The following is a 19,570-nucleotide window of genomic DNA, read 5'->3' as shown; positions in this document are numbered from 1 at the left end:
TATGCTCAGTTGGTACTAAGGGGCCCAAAGTGTGCCAAGAAAATATCCCCCACACCATTACGCCACCACCACCAGCCTGAACCGCTGATACAAGGTAGGATGGATCACGCAGGTTGATTTTAGCGCTGCTCATTGTGGACTATATTGCTGTCATTGTTCATTTTCGTCAAAGCATACAGTTTGAAAACGAGGCGCGGCTCCAACTAGAAAACAATGTTTTGATGCATTGGATGTGCTGAATGTGCATATTAAGGCAGTACAGGAGGAGGTGCACATTAATAATCCTCCAGGACTGTAACATGCTCATGTTTAACCCAAACAATGTGTCATGTGACTGCAGTTGGTTCAGATTGAAGTCGGAACACATTCTCACCACAAATGAACCGCACCAGAGTTTGTTTGTAACCAGACTGAGACCACCTCTTCAAGAAGGTCTCGGTCCAGTTGTTTTGGTGCACACCTGAGTGTGATTGCTGTGTTCACACCTGCCCAACCCTTGGGGGCAAATGAACTTGAGTTTGATTGAACCGAACCAAACAGGGCAGATGTGAAAGCACCCATGATATTGCCTCCACAACAAAGCTGCAAAACCATGTTTGGCGTAATGATGTTCTGCAGTCTCCTTTAGCCACTTGTTAGCAACTGCCCTTTTCAAGACAAAAAAGGCTTCAAAATCATGAGTGGGGTTTATACTGACATATTTTATGTTGTAGAACTAAATGTGAAAGCCTCTCAAACTTGTGTTAACCACAGACTTTATTTCAGGCATTTAACAGAACATCCATTCAGAAAACCCACTGACTTTGAGATGAGGGAACCGTGAGTGGTGAAATCCTGTCTCATTTCCTGGTCTTAGGACTTCCTGAGGCTCTACGCGGGTTAAATCTGCTTCTGGCACCTTTCCAGATTTTTTTCTTACTATCATGTGAAAAAACCACGTCAATCAAAATATTTGTATAAGTATGCTTTAAAAACATGCCAAACATGATGTTAAACATACAACATGAACACTTCTGTTTCTCTTTGCTTCATCTGACAGTGAGAGAAACAAACAGGAGAGGAAGGGCTGAGAGAAAAATACGTGCAGCAAAGCTCATCCTTGATGGTACACACTGTACTCTGGGCTTCTGTTCAACCCCCAAACATGAACACTTCTTCTTTTAATGAGCACTCAATCTAAAAATTAGGTAAAATATTAATAAGTCCACAAACAAACACTCATTTTATTCTCAGAATAATATTTTTTTCTTTTGTTTTTCATACAATTATCATCAGTTTGAATGAACTTAAGATAAAAAAAAGTACTTGTGAGTGCAAATAAAAGAGATTTACATCAACTTAGCCTCCACAAAACCTTCACTCCTCCTTATCTGTACTCCTTTTCCTGGTGCTCAGCTCTGCAGCCCAGCAGGGGCCGGCCAGGGGAAACACCCTCCCCCTGCTCTCACCAATAAAAAGCAGCAGAAGGAGGGGTCTGCTGCATGAAAACCTGCCACCATTTTACCTTTCAACTTCACTTTCAACCAGTAAAACCACTGCACAGGTCAGACCTGCTCATCCAAGCATGGCGACACCTCTCACCGACCAGGAGAAGCGCAAGCAGATCAGCATCAGGGGGATTGTGGGAGTGGAGAATGTTGCAGAGCTGAAGAAGGGCTTCAACCGTCACCTGCACTTCACCCTGGTGAAAGACAGGAACATTGCAACTCCCAGGGATTATTACTTTGCCCTGGCTCACACTGTGAGAGATCACCTGGTGGGGAGATGGATCAGGACACAGCAGTTTTACTATGAAGCAGACCCAAAGGTAAAGATCAGAAGTTACACTGTCAATGTGAAACCACACCTCCTACTGTAAATATACAGTCCACATATACTTCAGTGTTTGATTCAGCTGCAGCACATTATAAAACATCTCTACATGCAGGTGACAGTTGTCTAAAATATGCTTTAAATATGTTTGTGACACTAAAATCTTGCAACATACGCAGCAAAGAAAGTATGTCATACACACTTGAAACTAGGGTTTGATATATGCATCAGACTGTCCAGAAACTGAGCTAAATATATGTGTTGTACGTGCACAAAGTTTCCCTTAACTTCCTTAAAACACTCTCTATCTTAAAGTGAAAATAAAATATGCTCTGCTCACTCATTTTCCTGCAGACATGGTGTGTGTTTATCTTGGATGACTGACACAAACTTGTGCTGAGGAGCATATTCTTTGACATGCTTTTTCCATTTTTATGTGGAGCAGTTTTGTGCATGATTTTCTGTTGCGTAAATCTTTCCAGGTTTCCAGGAGCTGCAGTTGTTTTTAGCGTCATGTTGACACTGCTCGGAAAATGTTTGCTTGCTCCAGTCTTCATTCATTTGCTGCTCCGCTCTGCGCTGCATTTTCTGCTCGTTCAAGCCACAATCAAACAAGAGTGCAGCACAAATATTTATTCATAGTTAGACGTTGATTCATAGAGATATGTGCCAAGAAACATGTTTTTTCTTCACATGTCCAGAGGGTGTATTATCTGTCCCTGGAGTTCTACATGGGCAGGACACTCCAAAACACCATGATCAACTTGGGGCTGCAGAACGCCTGCGATGAAGCCATCTACCAGGTCAGACATAAGTTCACATGAAACAGAGCATGCATGACTGTGCTATTTGTGATTACTTCTGGATTTTTGATAAAAATCTGAACAGTGGGCTGTTGTGTTCCCCTCTGCTGCAGCTGGGCCTGGACATGGAGGAGCTGGAGGAGATGGAGGAGGATGCAGGTCTGGGGAATGGAGGCCTGGGGAGACTGGCAGGTAAAAAGCTCCAGATGTTTGACCTAAAGGGACACCAAGAGGAAGAAGATGCTTCGTGTACTATATACTATTAATCCCTGCCCGGAAATTCAATATTTGTTTATGAGAATGACAGGAAGGGTTTTTTAATATAGCAGGAAAACAGGAAACAGGAAAAAAGGCTTTCACTGGCTTTAAACGGTTCAAGGATTGTCAGCAGTGCATGCGAACAGTCTATCTCCAGCACAACAATGCTCCATTATAATTTCAGGCTGATCTTGGCAGTTGTCCATCAAATACCTCTGCCTGCCTGTTGAATGTTTGAAGCGACTTGCAGTCACAGAAATGTTGCAACAGAATGTGTAAACGAGCATTACAACATGAACTGTCATTTAGTGTCTCAGTTCAGCTCTGCAGAGTTTGTATTTTGATTTAATGTCCTATTATGAATGTTTTTTCTGCACACAGCATGTTTCCTGGATTCGATGGCCACCTTGGGTCTTGCAGCGTATGGTTATGGCATTCGATACGAATATGGAATCTTTAACCAGAAGATAAGAGACGGCTGGCAGGTGACTACAGCCGAACACTCTAAAGTCTTATTTTACCTAAACTGACGAGACATCACCCGACAGACACTCCAGTTTCTCTCACTGCAGTTCATAGAACCTTTCTTATCTTTCACTCTGAAATTCAGGACTCTGTTGTCAGCTCACGTTCATGCCGTCAGGAGTCAAAGTGGACCGGGGCCAAAGTAGACATGAATTAGGTCAGAAGAATACCTCACAAGCTAATCATTAACAGTAATTAACAGACACTGCAGTGGTGTAGGCTCCTGGCAGAAGCTGGTGTTGGTCGGTTTTAGATGAACAAAGAAAATATATATTGTGTATCTTGTGATAAGGAATCCCCAAACTGAAGGCGCTTGACCTTGTGCATTCTCGTGGTTGTTTGCTGTTCAAACCCTCAGTGTAAACATGTACTTCTGAACTGGATTGGAGCTCAGTGTAACCTCACTGGGGTGGATGAACCCATACGTTTAATCTCTGCTGCTAGTGGATAGTAAATGCAGTGAAAGGTGATGCATTTTATTGAAAATAATCTAATCTAATCATTGCACTTGATATAACATTAAAACAACTTGATCAATCACAGACAGGAAATCCTCTCTCCCCCTCAGTCTGCTGCATAAAGAGGTCAGCGGTCGGACGAGGTAGCTTCAGTGTCTTGCTCAATCACCCTTCTTTGACTCCTGCTACTCCAGCATGTTATATCATATTAAAGCTTGTTATCTTTGCCCTGTCTGACCTGTTGTAGGTGGAGGAGGCAGATGATTGGCTGAGGCATGGAAACCCCTGGGAGAAAGCACGTCCAGAGTACATGCTGCCAGTTCACTTCTACGGACGAGTAGAGGAGACGAGAGACGGGTCCAAATGGGTCGACACTCAGGTACTGAAGATGTGTTTAGATTACAGGAAGCACTGCTGGGCATAACCAGGGGTGGCTCTCCCATAGTAGTCAGTGGGTGATAGGTAGTTAGTATTATAGATGGATTACTGAACAAGTCTACAAGGCACAGGCCCAGGGGCCCCTGGAACAGAGCATCTGTATAAAGTGACTGTAAAAAAAAATCGTCTCGGGAGAAACAAAACAACAGTAAAGAGGTGCAGAGACACAGAATGACAATGAAGAGACATAAAACAACTACAAATAGATGCAAAATGACAACAAAGAGATGTAGACTGACTACAAAGAGACGCTAAAGGACTACAAAGAGATGCAGAATTACTACAACTACCGGTAGGTGCAAAATGACAAAGAGATTCAATGACTACAAGGAGACATAAAATGACAATAAAGGGATACAAAATGACTACAAAGAGACACCAAATAAACTACAAAGACATGCAAAATGACCCAAAAGCGACAGAAAATGAGGCAAAGTGACTTGAAACAACCACAAAAAACAAAATTACCACAGAGATGTGACTCTTCAGAAAACCAAAATGCAAAGAGACACAGAACAACTACAAAGAGACTCCAAATAACCACAGACAGAAAACAACTACAAGACACTTAAAATCACCACATAAAGGCACAAACTGACTGTAAAGACTTGCAAAACAACTACAAAGAGAGACAAAGAGAGACAAAAAGACTACAAAGAGACTCTAAAGGACTACAAAGAGATGCAAAATTACCAAAGAGAGAGGCACACAGCGTTTTCAGAAAAACAAAACACTGCAAAGAGACTCAGAACAACTACAAAGAGACTCAAAGTGACCACAAAGAGATGCAAAACAATGACTAAAAAGGTTTTAAAACGATGACTAAGATGCAAAACAGCCACATTTTACATGTCTGCGTCCAGGGGCCTGTTGTATGATGACAGGTCCCTGGCTTTATAGAGTTACAAATGGATATATAAACAGCTATTTATTGATATTATGTGTTAAAATGTTTAAGAATAGTTTATGTACTTATTGTTACGAGGCCCAGGGCTTTAGATGTGAGTATAACACATTCTTACTCTCTTTTTTTCACCCCATTGTCAGTCTCTAAACCTTCCCCTGGGTAAGATTACAGACTTTCAGTCTGCCCTGTCTTTCTGCTGACGCACTGTTGTCACTTTTATGTATGCAGGTTGTTTTGGCGATGCCCTACGACACGCCCATCCCCGGCTACATGAACAACACTGTAAACACCATGAGGCTGTGGTCCGCTCGTGCCCCCAACGACTTTAACTTGAGAGACTGTGAGTGCTGAAATGTAAAACCAATGTTTGCAAAACAGTCTCTGCATTTCCTTTAAGTTTTCAACAGAGACACTTACAGAGATAAAGAGGAAACTGCTGCAACACTGGCATCTTGCATAAAGGTGTCTGTGTTGCAAAATGCTGCAGTTTCTTCTCCTGCAGGGTTTAATCTTTGACTCTGGATTACTCTGTGATATAACATGTATACGGTATCACTTTAACTCAATGCACTTCACCTGTCTGTAGTTAATGTTGGAGATTACATCCAGGCTGTTCTGGACAGAAATCTGGCCGAGAATATCTCCCGTGTCCTCTACCCTAATGACAATGTAAGTTTAATATTTTGTCGTTGGTCACATGTTTTCTTGCATCACAAAATCATCTTCCTCCTCAGGAAAAGTCTAATTTCTTCTCTAGTGTTCAACACACTGATAATCTGTTCCTTCCTGTATGTTCTAGTTCTTTGAAGGAAAAGAACTTCGTCTGAAGCAGGAGTACTTTGTTGTGGCGGCCACACTCCAAGACATCATCCGCCGCTTCAAGACCACTAAGAAGGGCTGCCCTGGCCGAACCTCCTTCGAGAGCTTCCCAGACAAAGTAAGCTTCAAAATCAGTAATTTATTGTTTGATGTTAAGCCCTGTTTCCACCAAACACTTTCTCAGACTCCAGCTGCTGTGAGAGGCAGCAAAACATCATTTCATTTTATAGTCACAGTTTACTAATAAAACTCTCTACAGTATGAACAGTGGTTACATGAGCCTCAAAACCAGCCACAACTCAGCCCTGAGCAGAGTGACCGTCCTCTACTGACCAATCAGACTGCAGTGTTCACAGCTCCACCTTTTAGTACCAGATCTGTGTGCTAGGTACCCCAACAGAGGGGGAACCAAATATGGGGACGGTACAGTACGGTTCTATTAGTACCATCCACAACTTTTCACAGTGGAAATGGAAAAGAAGTGTACTGAACTGAGCTGTACTGTTCGAGGGAAACACTTCTTTTCTTAACCTCATCATGGCCAAAGATTATCAGGCTATTGCAACAAGATCTTGACAAGATCTTTGCATACAAAGTTGTGGCAAAGCTCATCTTCCTGATTTTAGGTGTGGGGAAAAAAAGGGTAAAACAGAGAACCAACAGAAACGTGCTGAAGACATAATGCATTACCATCAACAGCAATGTGATGTTTGCTCTGCTTTTGGCCTGAATTCCATTACATTGCATTACAGCAACAGGAGACACAGTGTTACCAAGTGAGAAATCTTTGCCAAGTGAGAAACCCTGCAGATATAATATTGTGTGCAGAGGCAGATCTAAAGCAATTTGTCTCTAATTCAAAAGTAATTACAGATATAAAGCACCTGCAGCCCAATGTTTCTCTTGTCAGTGTTTCACAGCTGCTTCTTTACTCTCCTGTTAATCAGAAACAGTTATAGGAGGTCAGCTCAGTGAGATGGATGTGTCAGTACAGAATGTCATGTTTTCCAGGTCGCCATCCAGTTGAATGACACTCATCCGGCCATGGCCATCCCCGAGTTGATGAGGATCTTTGTGGACATTGAGAAACTCGACTGGGACACGGTGAGTGAGTCAGATTTGGTCGATGAGAGTGACTCAGGTGCAACAGGATTAACTTAGGCAATCATAGCAAGTAACACAAAGGAGGTTAAAACCACAGAGCATGATAAATGAAAGAGATATTCCTGTGTTGCGTAATGTTCATGTGCAGCTGGGAAAGTTGTCAGCCAGGTCCAAACAACAGTTTGTAGATGATTTGTGATGTGCATATACAGATATGGAGGGAAGACGGGCAAGAAAGCAGGAGAGATTTAGACTTAGATTAGGTTGCAAGTAGTTGCAACGCTCAAATGTGATTTTTAATTGGAGAAAACTCCCCCTCTCCTCCTCCTCTGCAGGCCTGGGACCTCACCAGGCGCACTTTCGCCTACACCAACCACACAGTCCTCCCCGAGGCTCTGGAGCGCTGGCCTGTGGAGCTGCTGGAGACTCTCCTGCCCAGACACCTGCAGATCATCTACCAGATCAACCAGGCCCACCTCGACGTACGTACGGCGGCTCAGACTGCAAAAAGATTGTGTTTCATTGACCGAACACACCTGTGACAGGTGAATCTGATATCCTCAAGGTGTGTCTGTTTTGTTACTGCAGAAAATCGCAGCTCTCTTCCCAAAGGACATAGACAAACTGAGGAAGATGTCTCTGATTGAGGAAGACGGGGGCAAGAGGGTGAACATGGCTCACCTGTGCATCGTGGGATCTCACGCTGTCAACGGAGTCGCTGAGATACACTCCAGAATCATCAAGAATGAAGTGTAAGACATCACACACGCCTTCAAAATGTACACAAGTAAGAGCAGGCTGCAGCTCCACTGGTCATGAGAAAGTGAACATTTTTACACAACAAATTACAAAGAAACAGCAGTAAACGGCAGCAGAGCGAAGCAAAGATAGCTCAGACCACTAAACAAAAAGTTGCTAAACACCACATAAGCGTGTCCTCACAGAAAATCACTGGGTTGAATCATCTCTGTTACACACTCTGAACAATGACTGCACTTATTATCAAATAATAATCAAGTGTGTTGATAAGTCAGTTTTTAAGTGCATTTACTACACATTGCACATACACTCACTGGCCGCTTTATTAGGTACACCGTGCTAGTACCAGGTGGGACCCCTGTTGCCTTGAGAACTGCCTTAATTCGTGGTGTCATAGATTCAACAAGGTGCTGGAAACATTCCTCAGAGATTTTGGTCCATATTGACGTGATGACATCACACAGTTGCTGCAGATTTGTCGGCTGCACATCCATGATGTGAATCTCCCGTTCCACCACATCCCAAAGGGGCTCTATTGGACTGAGATCTGGTGACTGTGGAGGCCATTGGAGTACAGTGACCTCATTGTCATGTTCAAGAAACCAGTTTGAGATGATGTGAGCTTTGTGACATGGTGCATTATCCTGTTGGAAGTAGCCATCAGAAGATGGGTACACTGTGGTCATAAAGGGATGGACATGGTCAGTAACAATACTCAGGTAGGCTGTGGTGTTTAAACCATGCTCAGTTGGTACTAAGGGGCCCAAAGTGTGCCAAGAAAATATCCCCCACACCATTACACCATCAGCAGCAGCCTGAACCGTTGATACAAGGCAGGATCCATGCTTTCATGTTGTTTACACCAAATTCTGACCCTACCATCTGAATGTGGTAGCAGAAATCCAGACTCATCAGACCAGGCAACGTTTTTCCAATCTTCTATTGTCCAGTTTTGGTGAGCCTGTGTGAACTGTAGCCTCAGTTTCCTGTTGTTAGCTGACAGGAGTGGCACCTGGTGTGGTCTTCTGCTGCTGTAGCCCATCTGCTTCAAGGTTGGACAAGGTGTTGGTTCAGAGATGGTCTTCTCCACACCTTGGTTGTAACCAGTGGTTATTTGACTTCCTGTTGCCTTTCTATCATCTTGAACCAGTCTGGCCATTCTCCTCTTACCTCTGGCATCAACAAGGCATTTTGGCTCACTGGACGTTTTGTCTTTTTCAGACCATCCTCTGTAAACCCTACAGATGGTTGTGTGTGAAAATTCCAGTAGATCAGCAGTTTCTGAAATACTCAGACCAGCACCAACAACCATGCCACGTTCAAAGTCACTTAAATCACCTTTCTTCCCCATTCCGATGCTCAGTTTGAACTTAAGCAGGTCGTCTTCACCATGTCTCTATGTCTAAATGCATTGAGTTGCTGCCATGTGATTGGCTGATTAGCTATATGTGTTGATGAGCAGTTGAACAGGTGTACCTAATAAAGTGGCCAGTGAGTGAGGTTTAAAAGAAAATCAAAAATCTGCAAAACAAAATTGCATTCTCATTATTTTGTCACCGACAGACCCAATTAAGCATTTCCCATTTTTCCTCCACAGATTCCGTGATTTCAGTGACCTAGAATCAAGCAAGTTTCAGAACAAAACCAACGGCATCACTCCCAGACGCTGGCTGCTGCTCTGCAACCCTGGACTGGCTGAGCTCATCGCCGAGGTTTGTTTGAGCGATAAATAAATAAATGATCAAGTGTCGAGATGTAGTAGCGAGCGATGAAGACTCCTGAATCCTCAACAGTATATTCCCCAGCTGTCATGTGAGCGACACTTGGCCCTCGTGTTCTCTCCTGAGTGTTTTACAGCCCGTGTTATATGAGATGGAGTGTAGTAAACACTGTCAGTTTTTTTTGCACACATTTTATTGTGACCTTTAACGTCTCTCTCAGGTCATTGGGGAGGATTATGTGAAGGACCTCAGCCAGCTGCAGAAGCTGAATGACTTTGTTGATGACGCTGCCCTCATCCGTGACATCTCTAAAGTCAAACAGGTAAATAGGTACATTTTCCCTGTGTTGTACTGAAGTATAATTTTAAGGTACTTTTACTTCACTTGAGGATTCCCATTTTATGCTATGACATGAGAGTAGTTTAATTGCTTAAATAAAGTAAGTATTTCATGGCATAGTGGTTCCTGTTTTCATGTTACACAAATGATTGCATGATGTTGCCATGAATGCAAAGTGGTGGCTTTCCTCTAAATGTCCTGTTGCAACATTAATCAATTTTTTTCAACATGAAAAGTGTCAACTTTTACCCTATTTCTGTGTGCAGTAAATCCATCTCTCAGACACATTATTGCAGGGAGAGACATTACCATCTGATTTATTCGTGCATTGCAGCATTGCCTTCTACAGCCTTAAAGCCAGTACGTGTCCAGACAGGCCCCACCTGCGATTTAGCAATGTTCAGTGTTCCCTCAATGAACAACTTGTTTGTTGTCAGGTCACGTACTTACGCTTTTCTCTCAGGACAACAAGGTGAAATTCGCCCAGTACCTGGAGAAAGAGTACAGAGTGAAAATCAACCCGTCCTCCATGTTTGATGTCCACGTGAAGAGAATCCACGAGTACAAGCGCCAGCTCCTCAACTGCCTGCACATCATCACCATGTACAACCGTATGTGAAAGCATTCATTACTAAATGCCAGAGTGTTTCACAAGTGCCCACAAGATTCTGTGAGTGCTGAGTTACATCACAAAGTCTGACATGTCCTGATGTGGAAGATTGCCAGCCGACCACCGAGCATGTTACAACAGACACTAAGAATGAGAGGGAGCTGCCTTTTATATCAAGTGTGGGAACTTTCTCATGTGTATCATAGTGTGATTAACAGGAAATCACGTCTGATCTGTGCAACTTAAATGCTGACTTTCCCTGCATATAAACCCTGGGATACTCCAAGCAAATATGCCATTTAAGTCTATAGTACATCTCATAAAAAATGTAAATTAATTGTCTTTTAATTGCTTAAAAGACCAAAAGAAGAAGACATAAATTACTAAGAACAAATGCATCTCATAACAAGAGGCGACAGCCATGCTAGCAGCTCTGCACAGCTAAATCCTAACATTAGCATGCTAACAAGCTAATGTAAAGCAGGTGATGTTTGCAGCGTTTAGTTTAGCGTGTTAGCGTGCAAACATTTGCTAACAGTAACAAGGACAATGCACAGCTGAGGCTGATGGAGGTGTCATTACTTTTGAAGGTATTTGGTCATAAAAATATTAAACCTGATGATGTAGCCAAATGAGATGTTAAAGGAACAGTTCACCCCAAAATAAAAAAATCCCCTCAAAAGTCCCCTCTTACCTGTAGTGCTGTTTATCAGTCTAGATTGTTTTGGTGTGAGTGTTGGAAGTATCGGCCATAGAGATGTCTGCCTTCTCTCTAATATAATAGAACTAGATGGCACTCAGCTTTTGGTGACCAAAAAAATTTAAATTTAAAAAACTCAACAGCAATGTCTCTTTCCAGAAATCATGACCTGGTTACTCAAGATAATCCACAGACCTTGTTGTGAGCAGTTTCATGTAGGAACTGTTTTCTCTCTGCAGAACTACATCCACCAACTGTATCACCACACAGGGTGTTTTCACATGCTCTTCGTATGTTTTCCTCTAAATCGTACATATCCCACGTATTTTAAAGGGCTGCAATCACGTGATCAGAGTGTAGACTGGAGTAAATTAAGAAGCAGTCCCGAATGGTCTTCTAAGAGGGAAGGTTGGGGTGGTGGATGGGTAACAAAAATGCAGACCTTACCCTGAAGTCGCATGTCCAGAACTGTGTGAACTTTGAGTCATTTTAAGATACACCCTCATCAGCTTTCCTTTCCTGAACCCAACCTCAGTAACCTTACGTTGATTACGTAGGTGTACGTTAAGGACGTAACATTATTTGTGGGGCGCTAATTCATAGGCTATTGTACGAACCATTCTATGAGAATACATTGCACCACGTAGGATGATGCTGGCATCTACCTATGGATGAAAGGTTTGTGACAGATTGAGATGTAAACATTAAGCTGTAACATTAGCTAGCTCAGTGGTGCTAGGCGAGCTAGCAGTAGATGCACAATTCCTTCTGTGCGGTGATACAGTTGGTGAGTGTAGTTTGGTAGAAAGAAAATAGTTCCTACATGAAACTGCTCACAACAAGGTCTGTGGATTATCTTGAGTAACTACGTCATGATTTCTGGAAAGAGACATTGCTGTTGACTTTTTTTAAATGTACTTTTTAGGTCACCAAAAGCTGAATGCCATTATATTAGAGAGAAGGCAGACATCTCTATGGTCGATATCTCCAACACTCTGCAACTCACACCAAAACAGTCTAGATTGATTTTTGATTTTGGGGTGAATTGTCGCTTTAAGCCTTCCCAAAGTTAGTGTCTCCCTGAGGAGAACATGAATGTCCATGCTAATTTTTGTAGCTATCCATCTGACAGTTGTCAAGACATTTTACTCAAAACCACAAATATCAACCAGCAGGTGGTGCTAGAGGAAAAGTCTTATCCTCTGTAGACCATTTCCATCCTGAGAGCCACACCAGCAGCATGGCTAAAAACAAATAATATAAAACATATATAAAATGTGTTGTGCAACTTGCAGCTTCCTGTTTTTATTTATTTATTTTTTTTGTACTGGCTTTATGAAAAATTAGCAGGCACATCAAGTGTTTAAATCAGTTCTCTGACCAACTTGTGGTCAATGCAGAAACCTGACAAAATTGTAATGTGTTCCTATTTTTTTGTGTCTGTTTTTGTCATCAGGCATCAGAATGAGACCCAATGCACCTTTTGTACCACGAACGGTGATCATCGGAGGAAAGGTATAGATCAGCGACAGCAGATGTGACAAACAGCAGATGATATCCAATAAACACAGGCCAACAGTGGTGTAATGTTTTATTTTTATAGTAAGTCTGTCCTCTGTCGCCCACTGCAGGCTGCTCCTGGGTATCACATGGCGAAGCTGATCATCAGGCTGATCACTGCTGTGGCTGATGTGGTGAATAACGACCCTGTGATTGGAAGCAAGCTGAAGGTCATCTTCCTGGAGAACTACAGGGTCTCTCTAGCAGAGAAAGGTATCGTTCAGACACAATCACACGGTGTTGTCCCTTTTAAGAATTACTGTACAAAAAATCACACAAGTGCATGTGCAGAATTCTGACATGAAGAGTTTGATTATATTGTATGACTTATTTTGGAGGGATATTTTAGGGTAGTTCACCAGAATGATGTGCTCTTCCTCAGTGATCCCTGCCACAGATCTGTCCGAGCAGATCTCCACCGCCGGCACTGAAGCCTCAGGAACAGGAAACATGAAGTTCATGTTGAACGGAGCTCTGACCATCGGCACCATGGACGGAGCCAACGTGGAGATGGCCGAGGAGGCTGGAGAGGACAACCTGTTCATCTTCGGCATGAGGGTGGAGGACGTGGCTGAAATGGACAAAAAGGGGTGAAGGAGGGGTTCGCTTACACTTAGGTTTTTATAGCTCTTTTTCATGTCTTTAAAACAATACTAACTTTTGTCTTTTTACAGATACGATGCCATGTCGTACTACAAGAATATCCCAGAACTGAAACAAGTGATGGACCAGATCACCAGTGGATTCTTCAGCCCTAAAAATCCAGATCTTTTCAAAGACCTCACTGAAATGCTCTTTAAATATGATCGGTAAGCAACACTCACATTCTAGTTCCAGTTCAAGTTACTAAGTTATTTAATAATACCTCCAAGGCTCCAAAACACTTTTGTTTTTGTTCCCATTTTTTACAGGTTTAAGGCAAAGATCCAAAACTTTTTATGCACTCAAGAGATATATTTCTCTCAAATTGTGTTTATACGTTTGTTAAAATACATGTAAGCGAGCATCTCTCCTTTTCCAAGATAATCCATTGACCTGACAGGTCAACTTCAACTTTATTTTGTCCCTAGAGGGCAATTAGTTGCACACGAAGTAAAATCATACATAAAAAAGACACATGAGAACACATAAGAATATTAATACTCAACAAACGCGTGGAGGTGGAGGGAACCAAATACAGTGATCTGAAACAACAGTGGTCATCAACAACAACCATCAGTATCAACATCAACCTCTTCATCGACATCATCACCATTACTTCTCACATGATCATAACAAGAGTTACAACCAGCCAGGAGTAGCATCAGTACTTAGGGTGTTTTCACACTTCACACAGCCCTCTGAGCAGACTCAGAGTGGTGACTCAGCATTTTTTGCGCGTATGTGATCACTCCACCTCCCGCCACAGTGCTGCTCCCTTAACCTGTGCACTGTGAACACAAAGTGCTCCAGGTTGTTGCTCTTTGCCATTGTATTTAGCCCTCTGGATCACATGCTATTGCACCGGGACGCTTGAAAAAAACAGACTAAACCATGTCAGCCTGTAACGCTTGCAAGGACGCAAGACGAGGAGTAGTTTGGTTCATGGAAGATACTGCACGTCTCCAGATGTGGAATGTAGAATACATCCAATTTTAAGTTCATGTGAGAGTGAGGGGCTTCATAACTGCATTGCAGTGCCACGTCAAAGTAAAAACAAAACTACATCAGTATACATTAACTGAGTCACTTTACTGTTGGTCCAGTTTTTGGTGCACTTTAAGAGGACTGAGTTCAGTTTGTTTTATATGTGAAAACACCCCGAGTTTGACTCCTCCACTGCCCTGCATTCAAATGACAAATAGCAGTAGAAATGAAGGAGAACTTGTACTCTTAACAAAGGGAAATCTGATCCAAGAGCCAGAAGGCAAAAACTGTAACTTGGAGAAGGAGGGGTTGGGAGCTGTCAAAGGATTCCTTCCTTCCTATCTGTTGATGAAACAGGACAGATAACACACTCTGCTGAACTCCTAACATCTTGCTGCTTGTTTTCACTTTGCTACCTAGTGCATTTTTGAACTTGATGTTGAGATTCACAAACCAGCAGAGAAGAGAGAAGGTCAAGACAGATTCAATATAAGATCTGTAAAACAGGATCAGAAGAGACTTGTCAATGTGAAACTTAAACAGTTTCTTTGGGCAAGAAAGATGTTGCTTGCTTTTTTTGCACAACACAAATTTTAAAATGAATCTGTTGTTGTGCTTGCTGCAGCAGTTTTCGGTATACAGAGTGTAGAGGAGAGGGGAAAGAACGCAGCCTTGGGGAAACCCAGTGGATGATGTCAGTTCCCCCAACATGCATTAATTCACCCTCACACTTTGCATTCTGGAAGTTAGAAAATCAAGGATCCAGCCCACAATATCAAAATCTAAATTATTAGTAAATTTGTTGACTAAAATGTGGGACTGGATCGTGTTAAAAGCAAACAAGAAATCCACAAAAGTTGCTGTTTGCATAACAAATTTACCGTTGGGTACTAATAAAGAAACCTTGAACAAACAGCAGCTTTGCATGTGTTTTACATCCTTCAGGATGTTTAAAACAAGGTTCAGCAGGTGTGGCATCAAGACACTGATTAAACAGCATCATCACTACACAGGTGTGTGTCCTAAGTTTTAAGGGTGCATGTCATCAGCATGCTGACTGCAGTAATGTCTGCAAGAGCTGTTGCCCGTGACCTGAAAGTTCATTCACTAGCACAAGATATCTCCAGTGTCGTTTGGTGATTTTGGCAGTCCTCCTAACCAGCCTCACAACGGTTACAACAACAAACTGCAGTCTGTTTGGTGAGGATGATGAGCATGCTGATGAGCTTCACTGAGACGGTTTGTGACGGTGTGTGCAGAAATTCTTTGGTTGTGCAAACCATGTGTTGCATCAGCTGTTCAGGAGGCAGGCCTCAAATGATCTTGCAGGTGAAGAAGATGTAACAGACCTCAGCTGGTGTGGTTAGTGTTTGTGAGGCCAGTTGGATATACTGCCAAATTCAGGGGAACAACATTGGAGACATCTTGTGGTGGATAAATGAACATTCAGTTGAAGGCAACAGATCAAACTGCACATCATAGAGCGTCCTTTCACTGTGACAAACCTCAAGGCACACCTGTGTACTGATGATGCTGTTTCATCAGCATCTTGATTTGCCACACCTGTCAGGTGGATGGATTATCTTGGAAAAGGAGAAGTGTTCTCTAACATGGATTTTAACAAATTTGTGAACCACAGTTTGAGAGAAATATATCTATTTAAGTGTATAAAAATTCTAAGGTCTTTAGCTGAAACCTGTGAAAAGTGGGAGCAAAAACAAGTGTTGCATTAAAATTTTGTTAAGTGTATTTTATGTGGGAAGCAGAGGTCACCGATCGACTGATACTGTAATGACAACAATAAGTCTTTCGTAGCGGTTCTTGTCATGATGGCTGTCTTCTAATCTTCTGTACACTGTCTGACTTTTCTGTTGAGTTCAACTTGTCAGACTTCATGTATTTATTATTTTGTGTCTCTCTTCAGTTTCAAAGTGTTTGCAGACTATGAGGACTACACGAAATGCCAAGAGAAAGTCAGCAAGCTCTACCAGGTAACATTTCCTCCAACAGACGAGTGGCCTGTTTGTTTACAGCTGGCTTTTAGTTGTGCAGCGCTTATGTCATTCACTACTTTTTTGTTTTTGTTTTACTTTGTTTCTTTTTTTTCCTTTTAATTTTTCTTTTTATGTGCTGTCTTTTGTCTTTTCTTTGTTTTGTTGTACTTTGGTCTACAGATTTTTTGTTTTCTTTTTTTGTTTTCTTTTCTTTTGTTTCATTGTACTTTATTTATATTTTTCCTTTTTTGTTTTTTACTTTATTTTTGTGCTTTTCCTTTTTTTTCTGTTTCCATTCACTTTGTTTACTTTTCCCTTTTTGTTTTGTTGTAATTTATTTTCCGTTTACCTTTTTTCTGTTAATTTGCTTTCTTTTCTTTGTTTTGTTTTACTTTTGTCCACAGATTTTTTTGTTTTCTTTTTCCTTTTTCATTCTTTTACTTTTGCTGTTTTACTTTTCATTTGTTTTTACTTGTTTTTACTTTGCCTTGCTTTCCTTTTATCTTCTTTTTCTGATTTTGTTTTGTTTTCTTTAACTTAATTCTCTTCTTTCTTTTTGTTTTTCTTTTATAATAGTATGATATAACATTAAAAAATAATATCATTGAGAACTTTGAGAAAGGTATAGAAGAAGTGACTGTCAAAAGAAACGACAAGTAACAAGTCTAAAATGGTCAAGCAAGAATAAAAAAATATAATAAGTATCACAATTATCGCAAGGATAGCAAAGCTACAGAGGCAAAAATACAGTGCAATATGAATGTTTTATTTTTCTTCAAAAGAACCCAAAGGAGTGGACAAAGAAGGTGATTAGGAACATCGCTGCCACAGGAAAGTTCTCCAGCGACAGAACCATCACAGAATACGCCACCGAGGTGTGGGGCGTCGAGCCGACCGACCTGAAGATCCCTCCTCCAAGTGAGCCGAGGGAGGCCATCGAAGAAACAGCCAGAGCTCTGAAGAAAATGTGAGGCTGTTTCACAACCGAGGGGCTGCCTTTATGTTTACAGATCATTTACTGTTTTCTTTCCTTGTGCTCTTAACCTTCAAGTCTGAACTTTTTCAAGAACTGTGGGTGTCTCAAAAATGACATCTGCACGTTTTCATTTTCGTAACACTTTTTACTGTCAAACTACCTGAGTCAAAGAATTTGCATCACAGAATTGTCTGTTACAGACCTTTAGCATCAACAAACACATTAAACCAAGTGTCAGTGCAGAGACCACATTTATTGTTGTCGTTTGTGAATTCAAATGGCCCCCCGGGCAGGACAATGCACCATGCCACACCACAAAAACCGCTCAGGAATGATCTGAGAAATGGAAAAAGAGCTTTTTTGAGTCCTGTGAGTTGTGAGGTGGGGGACAAGTACATACCACAGATGTTTGATCAGATTGGGATACAGGGAATCTGGAGGCCAGTTTGACACCTTGAGCTCTTTGTCACATTCCTCAAGTCATTGCTGAGCAGTTTTCATGGTGTGGCATCACACTGTCATGCTGGGGGGGGGGGCGGGCACTGGTACTTGGGAGTGCTGCTGCCATAAGGGGGGGTACCTGGTCTGCACTGGTGTTTTGGTGGGTGGAGTGCGTCAGGTGGAAACCACATGAGTCAGAACCCTAGGTTTCCCAACAGAACATTGCATTGTAACAAGATGATCAGTGTTGTTCACGTCACCTGTCAGTGGTTTTAATGTTTTGGCTGATTGGTGTATACTTTACTACTTTTATTATGGACCCTACCTTACGACACCAGTTCCCCTCTCTGATCATCAATAAATTAAACTGTCAAACACCTTGATTGTAACGCAATGATATTCAGGCCTCACTAATTGTTTTTGAACACATAAATTCCTCTCAAATCATGTAAACTGTCTCATTTGAAACAACTTCTGGATACTATTAGGTAATATTTGATTTTTGCTCTGTTCGTGATTTGAACTGTTTTTGAAGTCGACCAGATCTTTGAATTTTAGTGCTTTAAATTTGATAAAGAGTGGGTTTATTGGTTCTCTGTAAGTGCTTTTGTTTACAGTTCTTATTGCTCTTTTTGTGAAGAATGAAGATTGGATTTGTGTTTGATTTCTATGTATTTCCGGCCACTTCCAAACAGTAAGTTATATATGGGACTAAAACCCTGATTCCAAAAAAGTTGGGGCACTGTGTAAAACGTTATTAAAAACAGAATGCAAAGATTTGCAAATCTTTTTTGACCTGTATTTCATTGATTAGATACAAGATATTTGATAACAATCACTGTTTTTCGTAGATATAAGCTCATTCTGAGTTTGATTTCTGAAACATGTTCCAAACATGTTGAGACAGACGCAACAAAAGACTGAAAGTTGTACAATGCTCAAAAAAACACCTGTTAACATGTTCCACAGGTAAACCACCTGTAGTCCAGACTGGTCTACCATTGTAAATGTGTGGCGCATTATGAGGTGCAAAATACATCAGCGGAGACCCAGGTATGTTTAGCAGCTGAAGTTGCATATCAAGCAAGAATGTGACAGAAATTCTCTTTAAAAACATCAACAATTAGTGTCTTCAGGTACCAAACACTTACTGAGTGAGTGTTGTTAAAAGAAAAGGTGTTGTAACACAGTGATAAACATGCCCCTATCCCAACTTTTTGGGCATCAAATTCAGAATGAGTGTCTTTGGACTGTATTCAATTAAAAAATAGGTCAAAAAGATTTGCAAGGCATTACATTCTGTTTTTATTTCAGTTTTACACAGCATCCCAGCTTTTGGGGAATTGGGGTTGTATAAAGAAACAGTATAAGATGACGTTTAATTTAGAAGATCTTTGACTTTATATAATAGTAGTTTATTAGTTATTATAATAGTTTATTGTCTATTAGAGTTAAAAAAAAAAATTTTTGGACACTCTTTCGGTTTCTACTTCATTTATCATGAGGTTCTTGTTTGTGTTAGTTAAATGATTCCCAAATATTATAAATTTCATTTTATTTAAATTCAGTGTTAGCATATTAGTTTGTTAGAATTAAAATAGCTCTTTGGCATTTTCCTTTATTTCCCTGCTGTATCCAAATGTTGTTCCAAGTCCTTACCACAACAAAATAAATCAGTATCATCTGTAAATAATGTTGTTTTCAGTATCTTGGAGACCTC

At 41.3% G+C, this 19,570-nt stretch overlaps 1 protein-coding gene across 1 annotated transcript; it reads left to right on the top strand.

The window, feature by feature from the left end:
* Positions 1-1,494: 1,494 nt before the first annotated feature.
* Positions 1,495-18,635, top strand: pygl (phosphorylase, glycogen, liver). Its single transcript, XM_049595923.1, has 20 exons — positions 1,495-1,807; positions 2,514-2,615; positions 2,729-2,807; positions 3,255-3,358; positions 4,104-4,235; positions 5,430-5,541; positions 5,788-5,870; positions 6,001-6,138; positions 7,032-7,124; positions 7,460-7,606; positions 7,713-7,876; positions 9,481-9,595; positions 9,825-9,926; positions 10,407-10,554; positions 12,710-12,768; positions 12,885-13,026; positions 13,196-13,403; positions 13,488-13,622; positions 16,364-16,430; positions 17,216-18,635. The coding sequence occupies exons 1-20, from the start codon at positions 1,565-1,567 to the stop codon at positions 17,402-17,404; spliced, it is 2,562 nt and encodes an 853-aa protein (XP_049451880.1). The 5' UTR covers positions 1,495-1,564; the 3' UTR covers positions 17,405-18,635.
* Positions 18,636-19,570: the final 935 nt, after the last annotated feature.

This window comes from Epinephelus fuscoguttatus, linkage group LG14 (genome assembly GCF_011397635.1).
Source record: "Epinephelus fuscoguttatus linkage group LG14, E.fuscoguttatus.final_Chr_v1".
Classification (NCBI taxonomy): Eukaryota; Metazoa; Chordata; class Actinopteri; order Perciformes; family Serranidae; genus Epinephelus; species Epinephelus fuscoguttatus.
Note: the sequence above shows the minus strand (reverse complement) of the source record. Positions and strands in the feature narration are given on the sequence as shown.

Excerpts from the sequence above, each read along its gene's own strand:
- pygl (XM_049595923.1), top strand. The coding sequence starts at position 1,565 with ATGGCGACACCTCTCACCGACCAGGAGAAGCGCAAGCAGATCAGCATC. Across the intron at positions 3,359-4,103 it reads AGATAAGAGACGGCTGGCAG|GTGGAGGAGGCAGATGATTG; the intron begins GTGACTACAGCC and ends GACCTGTTGTAG. Across the intron at positions 12,769-12,884 it reads CGGTGATCATCGGAGGAAAG|GCTGCTCCTGGGTATCACAT; the intron begins GTATAGATCAGC and ends CGCCCACTGCAG.